The 18,987-nt window shown below is 38.9% G+C and overlaps 1 protein-coding gene across 3 annotated transcripts in view; it reads right to left on the bottom strand.

The window, feature by feature from the left end:
- The window catches only part of CSTPP1 (centriolar satellite-associated tubulin polyglutamylase complex regulator 1), a gene marked incomplete at both ends in the record, with an annotated part of 187,830 nt that extends 170,069 nt beyond the window's left edge, over positions 1-17,761 (bottom strand). For 2 of the 3 annotated variants that reach the window (XM_082844034.1, XM_082844032.1), the window contains one exon: positions 17,640-17,685. In XM_082844034.1, coding sequence (XP_082700160.1) covers positions 17,640-17,685 — 46 coding nt within the window. Of the gene's footprint in view, positions 1-17,639 lie in introns of all 3 variants that reach the window. The other variant, XM_082844033.1, reaches the window with a different exon arrangement.
- Positions 17,762-18,987: the final 1,226 nt, after the last annotated feature.

Genomic DNA, 18,987 nt, shown 5'->3' with positions numbered 1-18,987 from the left:
TAAAGCTTTCTGTTTTAACTAACTCAAAAATATCTTAATTTGCAAAGCTTAAATTATTGTTAATCTGAATATTTAGTTAGGTTATCTTTCCTCTTATATGGACTTTAAAATTTAATTGTAAAAGCAACACGTGAATGTAACAGACCAATACAGAAGGGGATAAAGTAAAAAGTGAGGCTTCCTCATTTGTAAGCACTTCCCTAATTCAATTCCTCAGAGTATTCACTGTCAACAGATTGTTCTACCTCCTTCCAGAACTTTTTCTATGTGTGATCATACATAAATGTACAAACGTTAACTTGTTTTTTTACAAAATGTAACCACTTTGTACACATTCTGTAACTTATTTTGTCACTTAATACTTAACGTACATCTTTCCATATTAGTCTAACGCATCCTTTTCAACGGCTGCATGGTAATACCTATTATAAAAATATCATAATTTATTAACCATTCTCTTACTGATGGGCATGCAGATTGACTGTAATTTTTCACTTTAAATTTTTTTAAAGTATTTTAACACTTTAATTCAACTAGAATTCATTGAAGCACATGGTATGAAGTGTGAATCTGAATTTATTTCTTCCATATTCCTTCCAATTATCTCAACTAATGAATTTTTCACATTATTTTGTTACACTTAGTTTGTCACAAATTAAATGGATATGTACTTCGGCATCTATTTCTGGGACCTCAGTTCTATTTTACTTGCGTATCTTTAGGTTAAAAACTAAGTAACATAATTTTTTAAAACTTTCTATGAAAGTATCGTAGTATACAGAAAAATATGAATTTGCACTTATAATCAGCACCCTAGAAAACCTCCTAGAGTCTCCTTCCAGCTGTAAGCCCCCCAAGGGTAAATACATAGACTAATTTTTCCTGTTTTGGAAATATGAAATCATGCATTATGCAGTCTTTTGTGTCTGGCTTTTTTCATTCAACATCATATTTAGGAGGTTCGTCCATACAGCTGTGAGTTCATTAATTCTCATTGCAGCATAATATTCCATTATTGAATACACCACAATTTATTTATCAATTCCCTGTTGACAGCATGTTTTCAGTTTCTAGTTTGGGCCTAATATGAATGGTGTGACTATGAGCACTCTAGCATAAGTCTTTTAGTAAACTTATGTCTGCATTTCAGTTGGTTCTGTGCCTTGAAGTAAATGACTGTGCCATAGGGTATGAGTATGTTCAACTTTAGTATATACTACCAAAGAGCTTTCCTAGTTTGCAGATGACCACCTTCTTCCTCAGGGTGAAAAGAGCGATTATCTCTCTTGTGTCTCTTCATATGATCCCATGATGAAGCCTCCACCCTCATGACCTAATTACCTCCCAAAGGCCTCACCTCCAAATACCATCACATTGGGGATTAGGGCTTCAACATAGGAGCAGGGCATAAGGACATTTTCAGGTGATGAAAATGTTATATATCGTAACTGAGGTGACAATTACATGGCTATATACATATATTGAAGCTTATTAAATCTTACCCTTATAATTGGTGATTTATGGATGATAAATTACACATCCATAAAAATGACAGAAAAAAGAAAGATGAGTTTTTTCTGAGTTAATGACAAACTTTGTAATTTATGAACTATTTGTTTCTGAAAGCTCAAAAAAAATCACCAACTTGTTTGTGTACTTTTAGTTTTATTATTTAATTCGATTTTATATTTTCTTTGGTTTGCTACTTTGCTCCTTTTCTAAATTCTTTAAGCTTAATTACCTTTTTATTTCTTATTAATTTATAACAATAATTTTTCCTCAAAGTATTGCTTTTTGCCCATAGATTTTAATTGTGCTGGGATCAAAAAATAGTTTATTGTTATTTCTCAAATTTATTATCTAACATAGTTGTAAAGGAAAGTAATTTTTAAACTATCCTTGTGGTTAGGTAACTTTTAAATTATACTTTTATTATCTCTAATTTTATTTTATTATAGCTTGAGGATGCAATATATATAATTTCTACATTTTATTAACCAAAAACTTCTTTGTATATGATAAATGTTTGTAAAAGATCCATATATTTTTTATTTCCAAATTTTCCACTTTAGTCTTTTCCTAAATGTTCTAATTTTACCTTATTGTTTGTACATGTTGTTTGTACATACCACATGACTAATGTATACATACCATTTCCTTAGTGATGATAAACACTGAATATTAACTTAAGCAAAAATCATAGTTTTATTGGAAGGCTAGGAGGAAGGAAATTTAGAGGATATAAAAGCACTAAATCCATCATAAGAAGTCATTAGATAACATCTATAACTGAAAAATCAAGGGGAGTAGTTTAAGCATGTTACTTTAAAATATGTAGAAAAATATCAAAAGACATGGTGAAAAAATCTGTAAGTAGTCTTCTCTGAGGAGTGGGATTTAGAGGCGAGAAGTTTGGGTGGTATGGTACTATTGTGTTTTGTTAAAACTTTCATAAATCCATTTGACTGATAAAATTCTGTAGCTAATAAAAATATACATTAAATTAAACAATTTTTGTTCTATTTGGATTTTCCCTCTTTACCCATTATTTGTAACATGTTGTTTTCCTAAAAGTTTTTCAATCATTTCATCTAATTATTACTTTGCAATATTTTTGTATTTTTTTCTTTTAGAATTTACATAGTCGACTTTGTTCCTATTTACGTTCTTTGTTGCTTCTTTTTTCAAAGGATTTATTTATACATCCTTACTTCAAATGTCTTAATGCTGCTCAGAATTCTTATACTTGTCCCTAGTCAAGCTATCTTTCTTCCTTCCTACAGCAACTTGTTTCTTCTTTTCCTCAACAATACAAATTTTCTTTGCTCTCTTTTATGCCTTTTACTTTTGTTTCCCTAACTCTTAAGGAGATAACCTTGAATCTTACTTCAAAGACAAACACGAGGTTAAGTGGTCAGGTAAAGAACATCAACTTTCAGCTCCATTTCTAAGCTTAACTCTGTCCTTCACCATTTTTTTAAATTAATTAATTTATTTATTGTTGGCTGTGTTGCGTCTTCGTTGCTGCGTGCGGGCTTTCTCTAGCTGCAGCAAGCGGGGGCTACTCCTCGTTGTGGTGCACAGGCTTCCCACCCTGGTGGCTTCCCCCGTTGCGGAGCACGGGCTCTAGGCGCACGGGCTTCAGCAGTTGTGGCACGTGGGCTCGGTAGTTGCGGCACATGGGCTCTAGAGCGCAGGCTCGGCAGTTGTGGCGCACGGGCTTAGTTGCTCCGCGGCATGTGGGATCCTCCCGGACCAGGGCTTGAAACCACGTCCCCTGCATTGGCAGGCGGATTCTTAACCACTGCGCCACCAGGGAAGCCCTCCTTCACCATTTTTACTTTCTGTCTGTTGTTCAAATACATTATTCTTTGTAGAGTCAGGGTTTCTTTCTTTTTCTTTGATATATAATTGACATATATTAATTTCAGGTGTACAATATGACGATTCAATATTTGTATATATTGTGAAATGATCACCACAGTAAGTCTAATTAACATCCATCATCATACACAGTTACAATTTTTTTTCTTGTGATGAGAACTTGTAAGATCTACTCTCTTAGCAACTTTCAAATATACAATACAGGATTATTAACTACAGTCACCATGTTGTACATTACATCCCCAGAATTTATTTACTGTATGACTGGAAGTTTGTACCTTTTCCCCACCTTCACCCATTTCACCCACCCTCCACCCTCCACCTCTCTGGCAATCACCAATCTTTTCTCTGTATCTATGAGTCCAGGTTTTTTAAAGATATTAAATATTACATACATATAAGATCATATGGTATTTGTCTTTCTCTAACTTATTTCACTTAAAATAATGCCCTCAAGGTCCATCCATGTTGTTGTAAGTGGCAGGACTTCCTTCTTCTTTATTGCTGAATAATAGCCTTGTAAAGTTGTTCTAAAGCCATCTTAGGACCTGATTTCTCACTTGGGAACTCCTGCTAACTGCGAAAAATCTTACCTATAAGCTGCTTTCAAATGTAATAAAATGTTTGTCCACACTAAATATAACAATAAAAGTGACATTATACTATGTTTTATAAATGTATAATTAAACATTTACCTATAGTTCAGGGTCAATAAATATTTTATAGGCATCAAATATTTTCAAAGATCTCAAAACAGTTTATAGATTAGGCACAATGCCTATAGTGCCCAATGGATAAACATAGCCCTGATTCCCACCTCCAGAAACAAGCTTGCTCCTCTGCCCTTGATCCTGGAATTCCCTCCCACCTCTTCTGAAAAAGCGTTCCATCATTTAAGTATCTTGTTCTTCTCTTGGATCCTCTCTCTCTCCTCGGCTATGGCTCCCTTTCCTTCAGCCTATAAACATACTCAAGTCTCTCTGCCATCTAAAAACTTAAAAACAGCAATAAACTCTCCCTACTCTTGCTATCACCCCCCCTCCTCCTTCCCCAATCCACCGAACTTCTGGAAACAAATCCAGCCTACCTATTGTCTCTAATCCCTCACCCTTCCCATTTACTCTTCAATCCAGGAAAATCTGGCGTCCTGCCACACTACTCCACTGAAACTTCGCACCTAATGCCACTAACAATCTCTTCTGCAGCTCTTATCTTATCTGACCTCTCTGCGACAAGTGCTATTACTGAACACTCCCTCCATCTTGAAACTCACTCCTCCCCCAGTTTCCGTGGCACCACATTTTCCTTGTTCTTCTAAAACTCTCACTCTCAGTATAGGAAGATAAATATCTTTATTTATTGTAAAACTAGCTCTCTGGAAACAAGATTTAAGTTCCTACAATGGGTCCAACTCCCACTTAGAGAAGTTTTATTTGGCAGCAAAGTAAGCCCCAACACCCAGCAGCCAACACAACAGGAGAGAACTAAAACGCTAACATTCCATGTGCTCACTAAAGTGTAGAAAGGGACTCTTCTGATCAGTTGGAAATGTTTACAAAGGACAGAGAAGTGTTCCAAGAGAAATGACAGGAGACATAGAGTTAAGAAGGAAAAAAATAATAAAAAGGGAGCAACCATGGGCTTCCCTGGTGGTGCAGTGGTTAGGAATCCGCCTGCCCATGCAGGGGGCACTGGTTCGAGCCCTGGTCCGGGAAGATCCCACATGCCGCAGAGCAACTAGGCCCGTGCGCCACAACTACTGAGCCTGTGTCCTAGAGCTGGAGTGCCACACTACTGAAGCCTGCGCACCTAGACCCTGTGCCCCGCAACAAGAGAAGCCACCGCAATGAGATGCCCGTGCACCGCAACGAAGAGTAGCCCCTGTTCACCTCAACTGGAGAAAGCCTGCACACAGCAATGAAGACCCAATGCAGCCAAAAATAAATAAAATAAATAAATTTATTTTTTTAAAAAAAGGGAGCAACCAAGCTCAGTAGTAGCATAAGGCAGAAGAATGGAGAACACGGACAAGGGATAAAATACTCTGTACTTAACAGAGGTAGAGGTAGGGGAGGAAAAGTCAGACACCTACTGATACATCTGTGCTTCGCTTCTGAATAAGGGCAAGCACCTACTAACAATACACATACCAGGTATGGCAGGTTATTGTTTGCACACCCCAAAATATGTGCTCCTATTCTTCTTACACACAATTGTCTGGTTGGACTTCAATTTCCAAGCTCCTCTGCAGTTAGCAGGGGCCTTATATTAAGTCCTCACCTATGAAATGTGAGCACAAGTGATGTTTGCAACTTCTGCCTTACTTGCTTAAAAGGTGTTTGCCCTGGACTTGCTCCTTCCCCTTTTCCTTTCTATAACTGGAAATGGCTACAATGGAGGCATCCTCAGAAACCATGGGTTTCAAATGGCTTGTCTGCCCTGCTAACCTGAAATCCCATGATGGCTTCCTAGAGCAGATCCTGCCATCCGCATCCTGGACTCAGGTTAAGTTAGAAAGAAATAAAGTTCTCTTTTGTATGAGCCATTGCACTGGAGGGGGCAGCTGTGGTGGTGGATCTTTTTATAACAGCTGCTCAACCATCACCCTGAGATCAGTGGCACAAAAGCACCTAGAGTACAAAACCTCAGTATACCTCAACATCTTACTGACCAAGTAGGAAACATTAGTCTGGAGAGAGAGGAGTTTTGAGCATAGGGGGAAGTTCTTACCATTAATTAATAACTATAAAGTCAGATTTAACTAACATTGATTGAATGGCACCCAAAGCACTAAATTTGGAACCAGAAGTACTAGTCAAATCTTAGCTCCACCTACTGCTATCTATTATATATAAACGTTGGAAATTTTACTTAAGTTCTCTGAGTCCCCGTTTCCTAGCATCCACCCTCATGAGTAAATGTCATAACACATCTACAGTACAATATAATAAATAATGTCTCAAATAATGACACCACAACATAAAGAAATGTTAAATTATGTTCTATTATACCAGAGAATCTGGGGAATATATCATATATTCTGTAGACATTTCTGTTAAAATATTAAGTTCTAATCCTTCAATCCTTGTGAACTGAATAGGAAAGAGGGCCTTGAGAAATCAGGCCTAAAAGCAAAGCAGCTAACAACACAGGCTCTAGGGTCAGATAAACTTCATTCAAGCTTCACCTCCACATTTACTAGCTTGGTGACCTTGGGCAAGTTACATAACCTAAATTTCAGTTTACTCATGGAAGAGGATCAGGCTGGTACCTGCCTCACAAATATCTTGTAAGGACTAAATGAGATTGCTGTCCATCTCCAGTCCTCCTGTATATGAGAATGACTCCAGCTGCCATACCAAGAGCATCTATTTGAATATATTTCCCACTTAAGACAGTATTTGGGGGGCTGGCCTTACTTAGAAGTTGGAATATTACCTCTGTATTTAAAAAAACGTAAGAGAAATAATCTCTGCTAAGGAGTTAGAATTTAAATGAAATAGTGTTTCCCATTTAGTGTCATCTAATAGAAAATTAAATATGGGAAGTGAGGTTACCCAAGTGTTACTCTACTTGGAAACAACAGATGAAATTTTAAACTTGAAAATTACATGAGAGGGTCTTCTCAGGTTTTGTTGCCTAAAACCTTATGAAAATACCAACAAAAATGGAAGCAGAGATATTAGCGATAATTTTGTCAATTAAAAAATATAATTTCTCTTCTGATGTCCCTTCTCCTCTAAAGATAATAACCAAAGCTGGTTTTACTACTTGGCTGAGTTTAAGAACTTTCCAGTTAGGGAACTCGATGTCAGGTCCTTCAACAATAATTATTTTCTCTTAACTACTAAGAAATATGATAAGAAAAGTTCACAATGTGAGACAAAACAATCACTTCTTTTCCTTATGAGTTTGTTTCTTTAGAAACATGAGATCAAAACCAAATATTTACTGGAAGAACAAAGGTCAAAACAGTCTCTACCTATGTCCAGACATGGCAACAAAAATTAGCAAGACTCAGACTTCCCTGGTGGCGCAGTGGTTAAAAATCTGCCTGCCAATGCAGGGAACACGGGTTCAAGCCCTGGTCCGGGAAGATCCCACATGCCGCGGAGCAACTAAGCCCGTGTGCCACAACTACTGAGCCTGCACTCTAGAGCCCACGAGGCACAATTACTGAGCCCTCGTGCCACAGCTACTGAAGCCCACGTGCCTAGAGCCCATGCTCCTCAACGAGAATCCACCTCAATGAAAAGCCCACGCCCCACAATGAAGAGGAGCCCCCGATCACCTCAACTAGAGAAAGCTTCCACGTGCAGCAACGAAGACCCAATGCAGCCAAAATTAAATTAATTAATTAAAAAAAAAATTAGCAAGACTCCAAAGACTATTCATAGGCATAATCTGGAAAAGAAAAAAGGCAGGGCCATTCTTCCCGAAGACTTAACCTATTTTCTTCTACCTGTATATTCACTATCCTCTACCATGCCAATCCTTGAAGACAAGGCAAAAGACTGATGGCACATATAAGACTTTATAAGTTAATCATGTGTTTAAATATCAGGTTTGGTGGTCTAGAGACTATCAAGAAAGACTATCAATTTTAGGTCTCATTAAATAGTTTACTTTAAGATACTTGACATATATTAATTCATCCTCTCAACCCCCTACGAGATAGCTTTTATCAACTCCATGTGTTGGGGAAATTTGATGAAGGACAATAATAATGCTATTTTCTATTTACAAAATACCTTTCTTATAAAGAGCTCCACATGTTTTATCTTCTCAGTCTTCTAACATTCCTGTGAAGTAGGTGGTAATATTACCTTTTCCTTTCTTATAGGTAAAATGCTAGGACTCAAGGGGCTTAATGACTTACTCACATGGTAGCTTGTATTTTATCCACTAACTAGAACATACTGCTTGGGATTAACACTAGACCATGGACTCAAGTCTGAACTGCACATAATTCAAAAGTGTCAAGCTTCTAGTTTTCTCTACAGCCATCTTTCAACACATCACATTCCAAAAAAGAGTGGGGTCATGCTTGCTGTTTAAGCTCATGTGCTCACTGTTTATAAAGCTTATTATCATTTCTCTAAATTGCACTATTTAAGTTTTGTCTAAATGCCTGAAAGCTAAATTATTTTTTGTTTACTCTCTGTGCACTAGTATTATAAATGATGTCATCAGGAATATACAAAACTGTTAGACAAAGCTGCAGGGCCAATAAAAGCAACTCACTTGGGCAAGAGTGTGCTTCTTCTTCTCCCCCCGCCCCCCGCCCTCCTCCTTTTTTGAAGTAGGCATCACACAAAAAGATGACTCATTAAGCCCAAAAGAGTTGACTATGCCATGTAAGGGCTTCTTATGCAGCCCTCCACAAAGAGACCTGAGTGGCAGCATAAGGCCTCCTCTTCTGTGCATTTTCCTCCAGGCAGAATGTGCATTTGTGTGGCTACATACACAATTATAATCTCCCCTGAAAAGCAATTCCTTCCATATGACAGGCTGAACAGTGGCCTGAGTGCTAGCCTCATGTTGCCTGTGCAGTTAACATGCTGAAATAGCAGACACATTTAATCTCTCCTTTCTGAAAAACTAAGATAGGACAGAAGAAGCGAAGCTGGAAAGAAATCCACACAGAGAGAAAGGAAGGCAGCCCAAGCGCCCAAACTCACTTTCTCATGGGCTGAGCTTCTTTGTGTGTTGCCTACTTACGTGTCAATTTGCAGGACTTTAGGGCATGAGAACCATGGAGCCGAGTGGTTCTGGCAGCCTCTCCATTTGACAAGCAAAGCCAGAGACATGCGGCCTTTTGGTACATTTCACATTCAAAAGTGTTATTGTTTCAAGCATGCTTATTTTAAAATATATAATTTTCCCATTTAGTGCACATGTTGTATGTAAGTTGGCCACAGGAGGGGTTCTGCTACATGATCTTTAAAAAGAAAAAAAAAATGGCAATGGCTCTAATGTAGCCCCATCCCTGCCAGATACCTCTGTTTACTGTGGGGGGCAGTGGGCTATCCCAGGTGAGAGAAGTCTGAATTTAACAAACACCTGATATGAAGGCCAGGGCACAAACAGATTTCTGTCTTAGATTACAGAAACTGAAGCTTGTGTTTTACCACAATTACCTGTAATCTCAGGGCCAGATAATAGTATTAACAAGACCTTGAGCTACACAATAGGACAACTGGAAAATGGCTCTTACTCTCTCCAAAGAACAGTGCTTTTAAAAAGCTAATTCAATGAAGAAAAAGAAAGGGCTCTGAAAGTGCCTTCTCAAACAATATTTACTTTTACTGCGTTCCTGCTAATCAAACAAAACTTAGTCACAAGCTTTTATGAAAAATACATTGGATGATTTCAGCAGTAATTACTTTGTTTAAAGAAAGGTGCTTAAGAGAAAACATAGCTAATGGGATCGGTAATTTGGTAAGTTCAGATGTGTATGGGAAAATCCCTCCTCTCTTTGATAAATCATTAAAATTCTGCTCAGATAAATGTGTTTTGACTTGAAATTCCAATCATAGAATGAGCAATTTCCTAAGGCCCGTAGGGAAGTAGCGCAAGGGCATCCCAACACAGTGGACCCAGGGATTAGTTGACAAGGGTAATTCCAGTCTTAAAGCATATTACTCTGCCCAACTGAAGATGGAATCTCAAGGAGATGCCCCCAAATTGTATAAAATTTCCTTCCTTCATAAAATATCATTTAAAAAAATGAATTAAATCTTACTGTTGTGTAACCGAAACAAAGAAAATGTGTCAACCATGAAATTAAATTTACTCATTTAGCAAACATGGTATTTATGCAAATAACAGTGATCCCCAACTTTGGGACAGCATTCAGATGAAAGATTTTAATCAGTCATCCTTTTTTTTTGTCAATGGAAGAAGGAGAAAAAAGCTTAGTGTCTCTCACACAGTAGGAATTCAATAACTATTTGTTGAACTGGAGTCCCTTCTCTCATTTGAAAAAAAAAATTATTTTGCTACTTAAAGCAGACTATTCGTCTAACAATTGCGCACTTAACTTGGGCCAAGTACCGTGCTAGATTTTGGAGATACTGAGAGAATAAGCCTGCCTTATGGCTTACATTCTAGTAAGAAACAGTAACAAAATATACAGATAGATAAATAAGATAATTGTGATAAGTGCTAAGAAGGCTATAAACAGGATAATGAACTAGAGATAAGCTAATGGCTCATTTTGTCTCTTCTCATCTACTATTATTAGTTTTTAAAACTTTAATTACCTACTCAGCTTCCTAAATTTACTCATTTAGCAAATGTGGTATTTATAACAAATAAAAGAGATCCCCAACTTTTGGACAGCATTTGGAGGAAAGATTTTAAGATTACTTGAATATATAAATGATAAGCAAAGTAAACAATTTACAGAACCTTAGAATTTAAACCCTAGAATAACACTGACATCACCTGCAATCAGTTACCTTGGAGAAATGGGGATGGGTCAACAAACAACGTGCCTTAGAACTCACTTGCTCTTTTTTCTCCCCAGCAAAAACATTATTAGGGCTTCCCTGGTGGCACAGTGGTTAAGAATCCGCCCCCCAGTGCAGGGGACACGGGTTCGAGCCCTGGTCCGGGAGGATCCCACGTGCCGTAGAGAAACTAAGCCCGTGCGCTACAACTACAGAGATGGGAAATAAGTGTCATTATAGAGCAAGTGAACTGTATGTATGCAGGTGTCTTGGCGATTTCCCAGTTTTGTTGGCACTTATTAACACTGTCACTTTGTGTTACAGTCATTTATGAATATGTCTCATCTCCCATCTTTGGCATAAGTTTCCCGTAGGGAGGAACACTTTGTATTCATGCTTTGCTTTATATAGAGAAGGTATTCAGGAAGAAAGAAAGGAACAATTAGGAAGAAAAGAAAGGAAGGGGAAGGGGGGAAGAAGAAAGGAAGGAGATTGTTTTGTGAACACGTTCATTACTGTTTTTAAGTGACCAGCTTTATATATTTTAAACCTAGTTTCCAAAGATTTAGGAAGTCAGCATAACATCCGTAATATTTCTTTTTCTTTCTGCAACAACCCAAGCATTCTAAAGTTCTAACAGTATTTCTGTTGACATATTGTAAATAGCAATGTTTCCTAGCATAGGGTTGGGTTTGGAAGATTCACTCATTATATTCAAACAAAAATAAGTTTGCTTATCAGGATTCATCCAAAAGCAAAAAAAGAAATTGTGCCAGGCAGTAAGACAAGTAAATATCATGTGCTATGATATCAGCAAATGCAAAAAAATAAGATTAGTAACACTTAATAATCTTCAACATAGAAAGAATCATATGTCAGAACCTTTGTCAAGGCTTGAAAAGACTGTATCAACCTCATGACTGGAAGGGACTATATCAGTTACTGTTGGATGTTGTCTTAGTCCAGGTACTCTGAGAAGCAGACAAGACAGGATCAGACATGCAAGAGATATACTGAAAAGCCCATGAGGGAAAATGGGGAGGGAGCTGGAAGAAGCTGGGAGAGCTGACAGACCACAATGCAGGGTTGACCCTTGTAAAGAAGAGCGAGGGAGTGAGAGTATTAGACTGCAGTGCAGTGGGAGTCCTCAAGCCAAAGTCACTATCAGAGGAGTCACACTTCTCATAAAAGTGGGTCTTCCCCACCCAGTCATCCGCTGGGAGCAGCCTGCGGGAAGTGTGACCTCAATGTGAACAAGGTGTTGGATTGAGAGCTGGGGTTCAGAGTTAATTACCCTCCCCTCCACGTAATAGGGGATCTGAGAGGCACAATTTCATGGCTGCCACAGATGTATTACATTTTTGTTAAAATGTAGGAGTAATAATAGCAGCTAATATTTATTGAGCACCTACCCAGGTGCTCTAGAAGGAAAGGTATCTTACTCATCTTTGTGTTTCCTCTTTTTACAATGCAGATACAATGTAGCAGCCAGGCATTGCTCTAAAAGCTTACATGTATGAGGTAAGTACATTTTGCATATCAGGAAACTAAGGCACAGAGAGGTTGAGTAACTTCTTCAAGGTCACACAGCTACACAAAGTACATAGATTATTGTCATTAAAACTCTCCTAAATGGTTTAATTTTAGAAGTTATCTTCCTTATTGCCTGCAATTGAGAGATGAGTCCAGTGGCAAGAAGGAACTGGAATTTTACTATTCCCTGATCCATCCTGGTTCCTAGTATGCCCCCTCCTGGCAGAAATGTTAAATTAAGCTCTTGGAGTCACCTGAACTTACTCCAGAATCCATGCAACCATTATAAGCTGGTCTATGCAATAGTTGGAGCCTCATTGTTGGAGTTGCTCAAGGTATTCATTGCATGGAGTTTAACAGTGTGGACTCTGGAGTCAGACTGCTAGATTAGAATTCTGCCTCTAGGACTCACTAACTAGTTATTTAATACCTTTGTGCTATAGTTTCCTCATATGTGAAATGGAGATAAAAATTGAAACTATCTTCGTGTGCATTAATGTTTATAAAGCACATAAAATGTTACCTGGTACATAGTAAGTACTTAATAAGTCTTAGTTATTGCTGTTAGCTGCTCACATTTGGGGGACCCTAAGGTCAGATTATTCATATTCAATTTAACACACATGTATGTATAAAGTGTCTAGATCGTGAAAGGTAGGTATACAATGATGAGAAAGATACAATTCCTGTGTTCAGGAAACTGATTTGCAACTAATGAACTGTTTAAGAACTCCATTCTTAAAAGGGAAGCAAGGATCACTACCCTTTACAGGCAATAGATATTTTGGTTTGTTTATTTTTATCTTCTTGGTAGAGAGGAAAAAACAGGCATGGAATCCGATAAACCTCGATTTGAATCCCTGCTTTTATGTATCATCACCTATGTGACTTTGTACAAATCAATTAGCCTTTCTAAGCCTCAGTTTCCTTATTTGTAAAATGAGGAGACAATATTAATAACTACTAAATAGGACTAATAATAACACCTAACTGTATGGTGGTTGTGAAGATTAAATGAGTTAAGGCACAGTGCTAAGCATAAATGAAGTGCTCAAAAACTATAGCTTAAAAATAACTGTCCAGTTTATTGTGATTCCTCTAAAACTATAGCCCTCAAAGGAGAAAGACCATCTCGGATTTCCTGGAGTTATCTATTATGCCAATCCACTACCAGTCTTAGTGAGAATAAGCAGTACCCATAGAAACAGAAGAGGCAAATTGAAGCGTGAGTGAAAGCAAGCACCTCACCAATTTAGGTGGGGTAAAATAATAAACCTCACACCCTCATGCTTACACTCAGGTCAGCACGTAGGTAGTGTGTTTTGCAAACCTGGGACCAGAACAGGCTGCCCTTCAGCTCTAGAGAACTCTCCACACCCAACCAGATACACAGACACACCTCAGCCTCTGGCAGAAGCTTCCAATAAGTAGCTTTCATAAAGTGGAAACCTTTCAAGGGCTCTATATTTATTTCATCTCCTTACCAGACTCTCCTCTCTCTCTATTCTCGCCTGGGCATTAACATAGTTCCTATCACTCCATTCTGATGACTGCAGGCATGAACATCATGGAGTCAGTTCTGTAATGATGATCTTAAGATCCTAAGCCATTCCAGGCCATGATTACAGGTTCCTAATCCACAAAGTCAGCAGGGAATGGATCAGTTTACCCAACAGGATGAAAGACTGTTTTCTTCACTAGTAGTCAAAAAGGCAAATATAAGCCCTGGCTAGCAGGCAGAAGGGAAAATCTATGGATATTCACTGAATAGGTATCCCTGTCGTTTATACCATAATACTAAAAAGAGGTCTCCAGACACACTTACCAAGGGATATTGAGCTTTCACTTTTCTGATGCACTGAAAACCTAGAGCTTTCCTATCTATGCAATTTTCTTTTTTCTATGTGTATTTTCTTCTCTAGGCCTACACATGTGACTTTATAACTTATTTAAAAAAAAAAGAAGAAGGAGAAGGAGGAGGAGGAGAGGAGGAGGAAGAAAAGCCAAGCCAAAAATAACCCCTGGGGCTTCCCTGGTGGCACAGTGGTTGAGAGTCCGCCTGCCGATGTAAGGGACACGGGTTCGTGCCCCGGTCCGGGAAGATCCCACATGCCATGGAGCGGCTGGGCCCGTGAGCCATGGCCGCTGAGCCTGCGCGTCCGGAGCCTGTGCTCCGCAACGGGAGAGGCCACAACAGTGAGAGGCCCGCGTACCGTAAAAAATATATAAATAAATAAATAATAAAAAAGTTAAAAAAAAAACCTCTGTAGGTATTTAAATTTTCAAATCAGAAAATATTTTATTAAATTAATCTATAAGGGGTGATTTTCAGTGGTCATTATATTGAGGGTGACTGCTTCAAAACAGCAACAGCATGCCTCTAAAAGAGACCAAACTGTAATGGGCAGGGTTGTTCTCAACTAAAGACAAATGCATTTCATCAGAGTTGTATGGTCTGAGGAACCATGAGGAAGCCAATGAGTAGTATGACCCTGCTTAGGGCAGTATGAACGTCCAGATGGTGAATGGGACAGGGAGTTAAGGCACTTAAATATGCAACAGAACCTGAAGGAGGTTCAATAATCCAGGGTTCAATAATTAGATAAGTGGTTAGAAACTGAAGCTTTTACAACCAACCTGAAATCTTGATTCTGTTTATAGATTTATTATCAACATTGCCACTGAATTAGTGGCTGTAAAAAGCCACTTTTGGAGGGACCACCAACTTCTACTCACCAAAGCACCGGTATATTAAATATGTCAAGCCTTTGAGGCATATAATTTAAATATGTTAAGACTTTGATGCAAACATCCAAGGAAGTGAACAATAGACTAGGCTTTTCAAATATTTCATAGATTAGTACTGAGTAAATAAGATAAAATACATAAAATCCTTAGCAAAAGTCTAGGCATTGTTAGACATTGATATTCTTATTCATTGGATGCAAAATTATCTGTGATATAACAATGCTCTCTCTCTCTCTCTCTCTCTCTCTCTCTCTCTCTATATATATATATATATATATATACACCTTTCAAAAACTACACAGCCCTTAAACCTGGTGAAAAGATGCTCAACTTCAGAAAAGAAATGCACATTAAATCTACCCTGGGACTATTTGTCACTTAACAGGTTGAAAAAATCTGATGGTTTGAGTTTGATATACTTTGTTGGAAAGACTATGGGGAAACAGGCATACTCTTACATTGCTAGTGCAGTGTAAAATGGTACAACCCCTGTGAAAGACTATTTGGCAATATCTATCAATATTTAAAATGCATAGGTCCCTGACCCACCAATTTCACTTTGTGGAATTTATCCTTGCAGATATACTAGCAATGGCACAAAATTACAGGTTATTCAGTGGGGTATTTTCAGTAATAGCAAAAGGCTAAAAACAACATGTGTACCAACAGAGAATTGGTCAAGTATTTAAAATACTATGTAGCTAAACATTTTTTTAAAAGAATGAGAAAGGTCTCACTGACACAGAAATCACTCCGAGATATATTGAATGAAAAAAGTGTATTCTCCCTTATATACCTAATAAACTAAACTCTGGAAGGATACACAGGAAACCAGTAATAGTGGTTACTAGTGGGGGGCTGAGGATGGTTGGAAACTGGCAGATGGGGGAAAAGGGGTTGGAAGAGACTTTTCATTATAAACTTCTTTATGTTTTTTAATCTAGTTTCCATATTACTAATTCAAAAATTTAAACTAGAATTGTTTTTCATTAAAAAATGTGTATAGGGCTTCCCTGGTGGCACAGTGGTTGAGAGTCCGCCTGCCAATGCAGGGGACAAGGGTTTGTGCCCCGGTCCGGGAAGATCCCACATGCCGCGGAGCGGCTGGGCCCATGAGCCATGGCCGCTGAGCCTGCGCGTCCGTAACCTGTGCCCCGCAACAGGAGAGGCCACAAGAGTGAGAGGCCCGCGTACTGCAAAAAAAAAAGAAAAAAAATGTGTATAGTACATCCATACAATTGAATATTATTCAATGATAAAAAGAAATGAACTATCAAGCCAGGAAAAGACATGGAGGGACCTTAAACACATGTTGCTCAGTGAAAAAAGCCAGTCTGAAAAGGTTACGTACTCTATGACTCCAACTATATGACGTTCTGGAAATGTAAAACTTTAGAGACAGTAAAAAGATGAATGGTTGCCAGTGGTTGGGGGACCGAGGGAAGGATGAATAGACAGAGCACAGAGGATTTTCAGGGCAGTGACACTATTCTGCATAATACTATAATGGTTGATACATGACATCATGCATTTGTCAAAACCCATAAAACTGTACAACACAAAGAGTGAACCCTAATGTAAACTGTGGATTTTGGTTAATAATAATGTATCAATATTGGTTCATCAATTGTAATGAATGTACTATATTAATGTCACATGTTAATAATGGGAAGCTCTGAGTGAGAGAGAGAGGGAGTATATGGGAACACTATAATATCTGCTCAATTTTCTGTAAACTTAAAATTGCTCTAAAAAATAAAGTCTATTAATTTTTTAAAACGTGTGCATACATGTATGTATATACATGTATATACATACATACACACAACATACATATATCCTTTTTTCATTCAGTAAATGCCTTACACACTGAAGGTGTTACAGTGTGTGTAAAGTATTACAGCCACAGCCTTAATGGCCAAGAGCTCAAGCTCAGGAGTGGGCAAATTAGGTTCTTATCCTAGCCCTACCATTTTATAGCTGTGTGGCCTTATTTGTGCAAGTCACCTCTTCGGCCTCAGTTTCGCTGTCTGCAAAATGGAAGAAAAACACAGTCTCCTCCTGGGGCTGTTAAGAAGATTCAATAAAGAATGCACGTAAAATGCTTAGCATAGTGCCTGATGTAAAAGAAATGCTCAAAAATGTTAGTTGCCGCTATAACGGTTAAATGATTGTTCACAGAATGACTGATTTGGCACTTCAAGGTTCCAAGGTTACTCCACTGGCAGCATATCAGTAATACCCCCAAAGGCCCCTCAATTCTCAACTCCAACCTAGCCCACTTAGGGCACAATCCACACTGTCTGAGCTCCAGCGGGTATACTTCAGCATTCTTTACTCCCAGATGGTGTTTTCCTCCTCGCTGGGCCTTACAAGTTCAGGCCCTGGACCGCCCCCACCCCGCCCCTCCCTAGCCCACCCTACCCGTTCCCACTCAGACCTCGCCCCGGCCTCCTCCCCAAACCCTGGCCTAATTCGTCTGCACTTGTTTCCTTCCCCGAAGCTGAAGGAAGCGCCTACCCAGATATTCGTAGTCCGGTAGGGCTAGGCGTTCCGGACTCAGCATCCTTTGACCAGGGTAGCTTCAGAGCTCCAGCTCTCCCGCTTCCGGAAGCCAGGTCGAGGGCTCTCTCTGTTGCCATGGCACCCACGCTGCGGGAGGAGAGGCTAGAGGCGGAGAGGGTGTCACGCAAACAGTCTCCGTATCGCAACGCCAAGCTGGCCACACTAGTTCCGGGAGCTGCCTCTTCGCGGCGGTCATAGTTTCTTTGGCCTCCCTTTCTTGAGGCGTTGGTTTTAGAGGAATTTGAGGTGGAGAGTTCCTTTGAAACCATCCTATTTCCCGGTGTCGAAAAATTATTGCCAGCCCTCCATATACCCGCAATTTCTGAATTTCATAACTACTCCTGCTTTATACAACTGTTATCCTAAGTCACAATAATAGCTCCCACCCCTAAATTCCCATAAACATTTACTATCCCATTACCTATTTTTATCTCCTTATTATTTATCATCTTAAATTACTACAAAATGCTTTCACGTGCGTATATCTTGGCTGCTTCTTGAGGTCAGGGATGTGTCTTTTCTGCCTGTGACAAGTCTGGGCATCCAGAAAGTGCTCATTAAATTCTCTATGACTTCATTGACATTTCCTTTCAAATTCCTCTTTATCTTTATAGCCCCTCCTTCTACTTCTATCCCTTACTATTTGGTACCCTTCCCAAGTGTCTTTTCTTTTTTTTTTTTTCTTACAAAGACACTTCACTTCTTGGGGGGATGGGATGCACAAACAAGGACACCTATTGGATTTTTTCCCTTATATCCCTAATTGCTCACTTTTCCTTTAAGAGGGGAGAGTGTTCATTGGTTTTCAAGTTCCCAGATATCTGGATATTTCTCTTTTTGCACCTCTCCACGCCCAACAACGGCTTAGTGGTGTGTACCACTCGTCACAGTTCAAACATAGTAGAAAAGGTCACTCTGTCCTCACTTTTTTAGTTAGCTCTCCCCCCACATGAGGTGAGGTTTTGTGGAAAGAAAGAAAACAAAAATCATTCTATCAAAGGAATGATTGGGAAACCAGTGGACCACCTACACTGGGAGAAAAAGGAAAGAGGAGGTTCTTGTCTTTGTGTTCTGAGTGGTCTATTCTTAGCCTTCTCCAGTAGAAGCTTCAAACCTCCTAATTCTCCGTTTCCCTTAAAATTGTATATGTGTCTCATTTCTAGGCTCCGGTGAGTCACTCTGAGTTTGCATGTGGTAAGGATAAAGGGACAGAGCCGAACTCAGAGCAGCATTTATTATCTTGAGGTAATAAGTTAACTAATTTGGTATTTGATGTGAAGTCCTGCATATCATAAAAAAATAT

This window comes from Leucopleurus acutus, assembly GCF_964270905.1.
Source record: "Leucopleurus acutus genome assembly, chromosome: 8".
NCBI lineage: Eukaryota > Metazoa > Chordata > Mammalia > Artiodactyla > Delphinidae > Leucopleurus > Leucopleurus acutus.
This window is presented reverse-complemented; position numbering and strand designations above follow the sequence as displayed.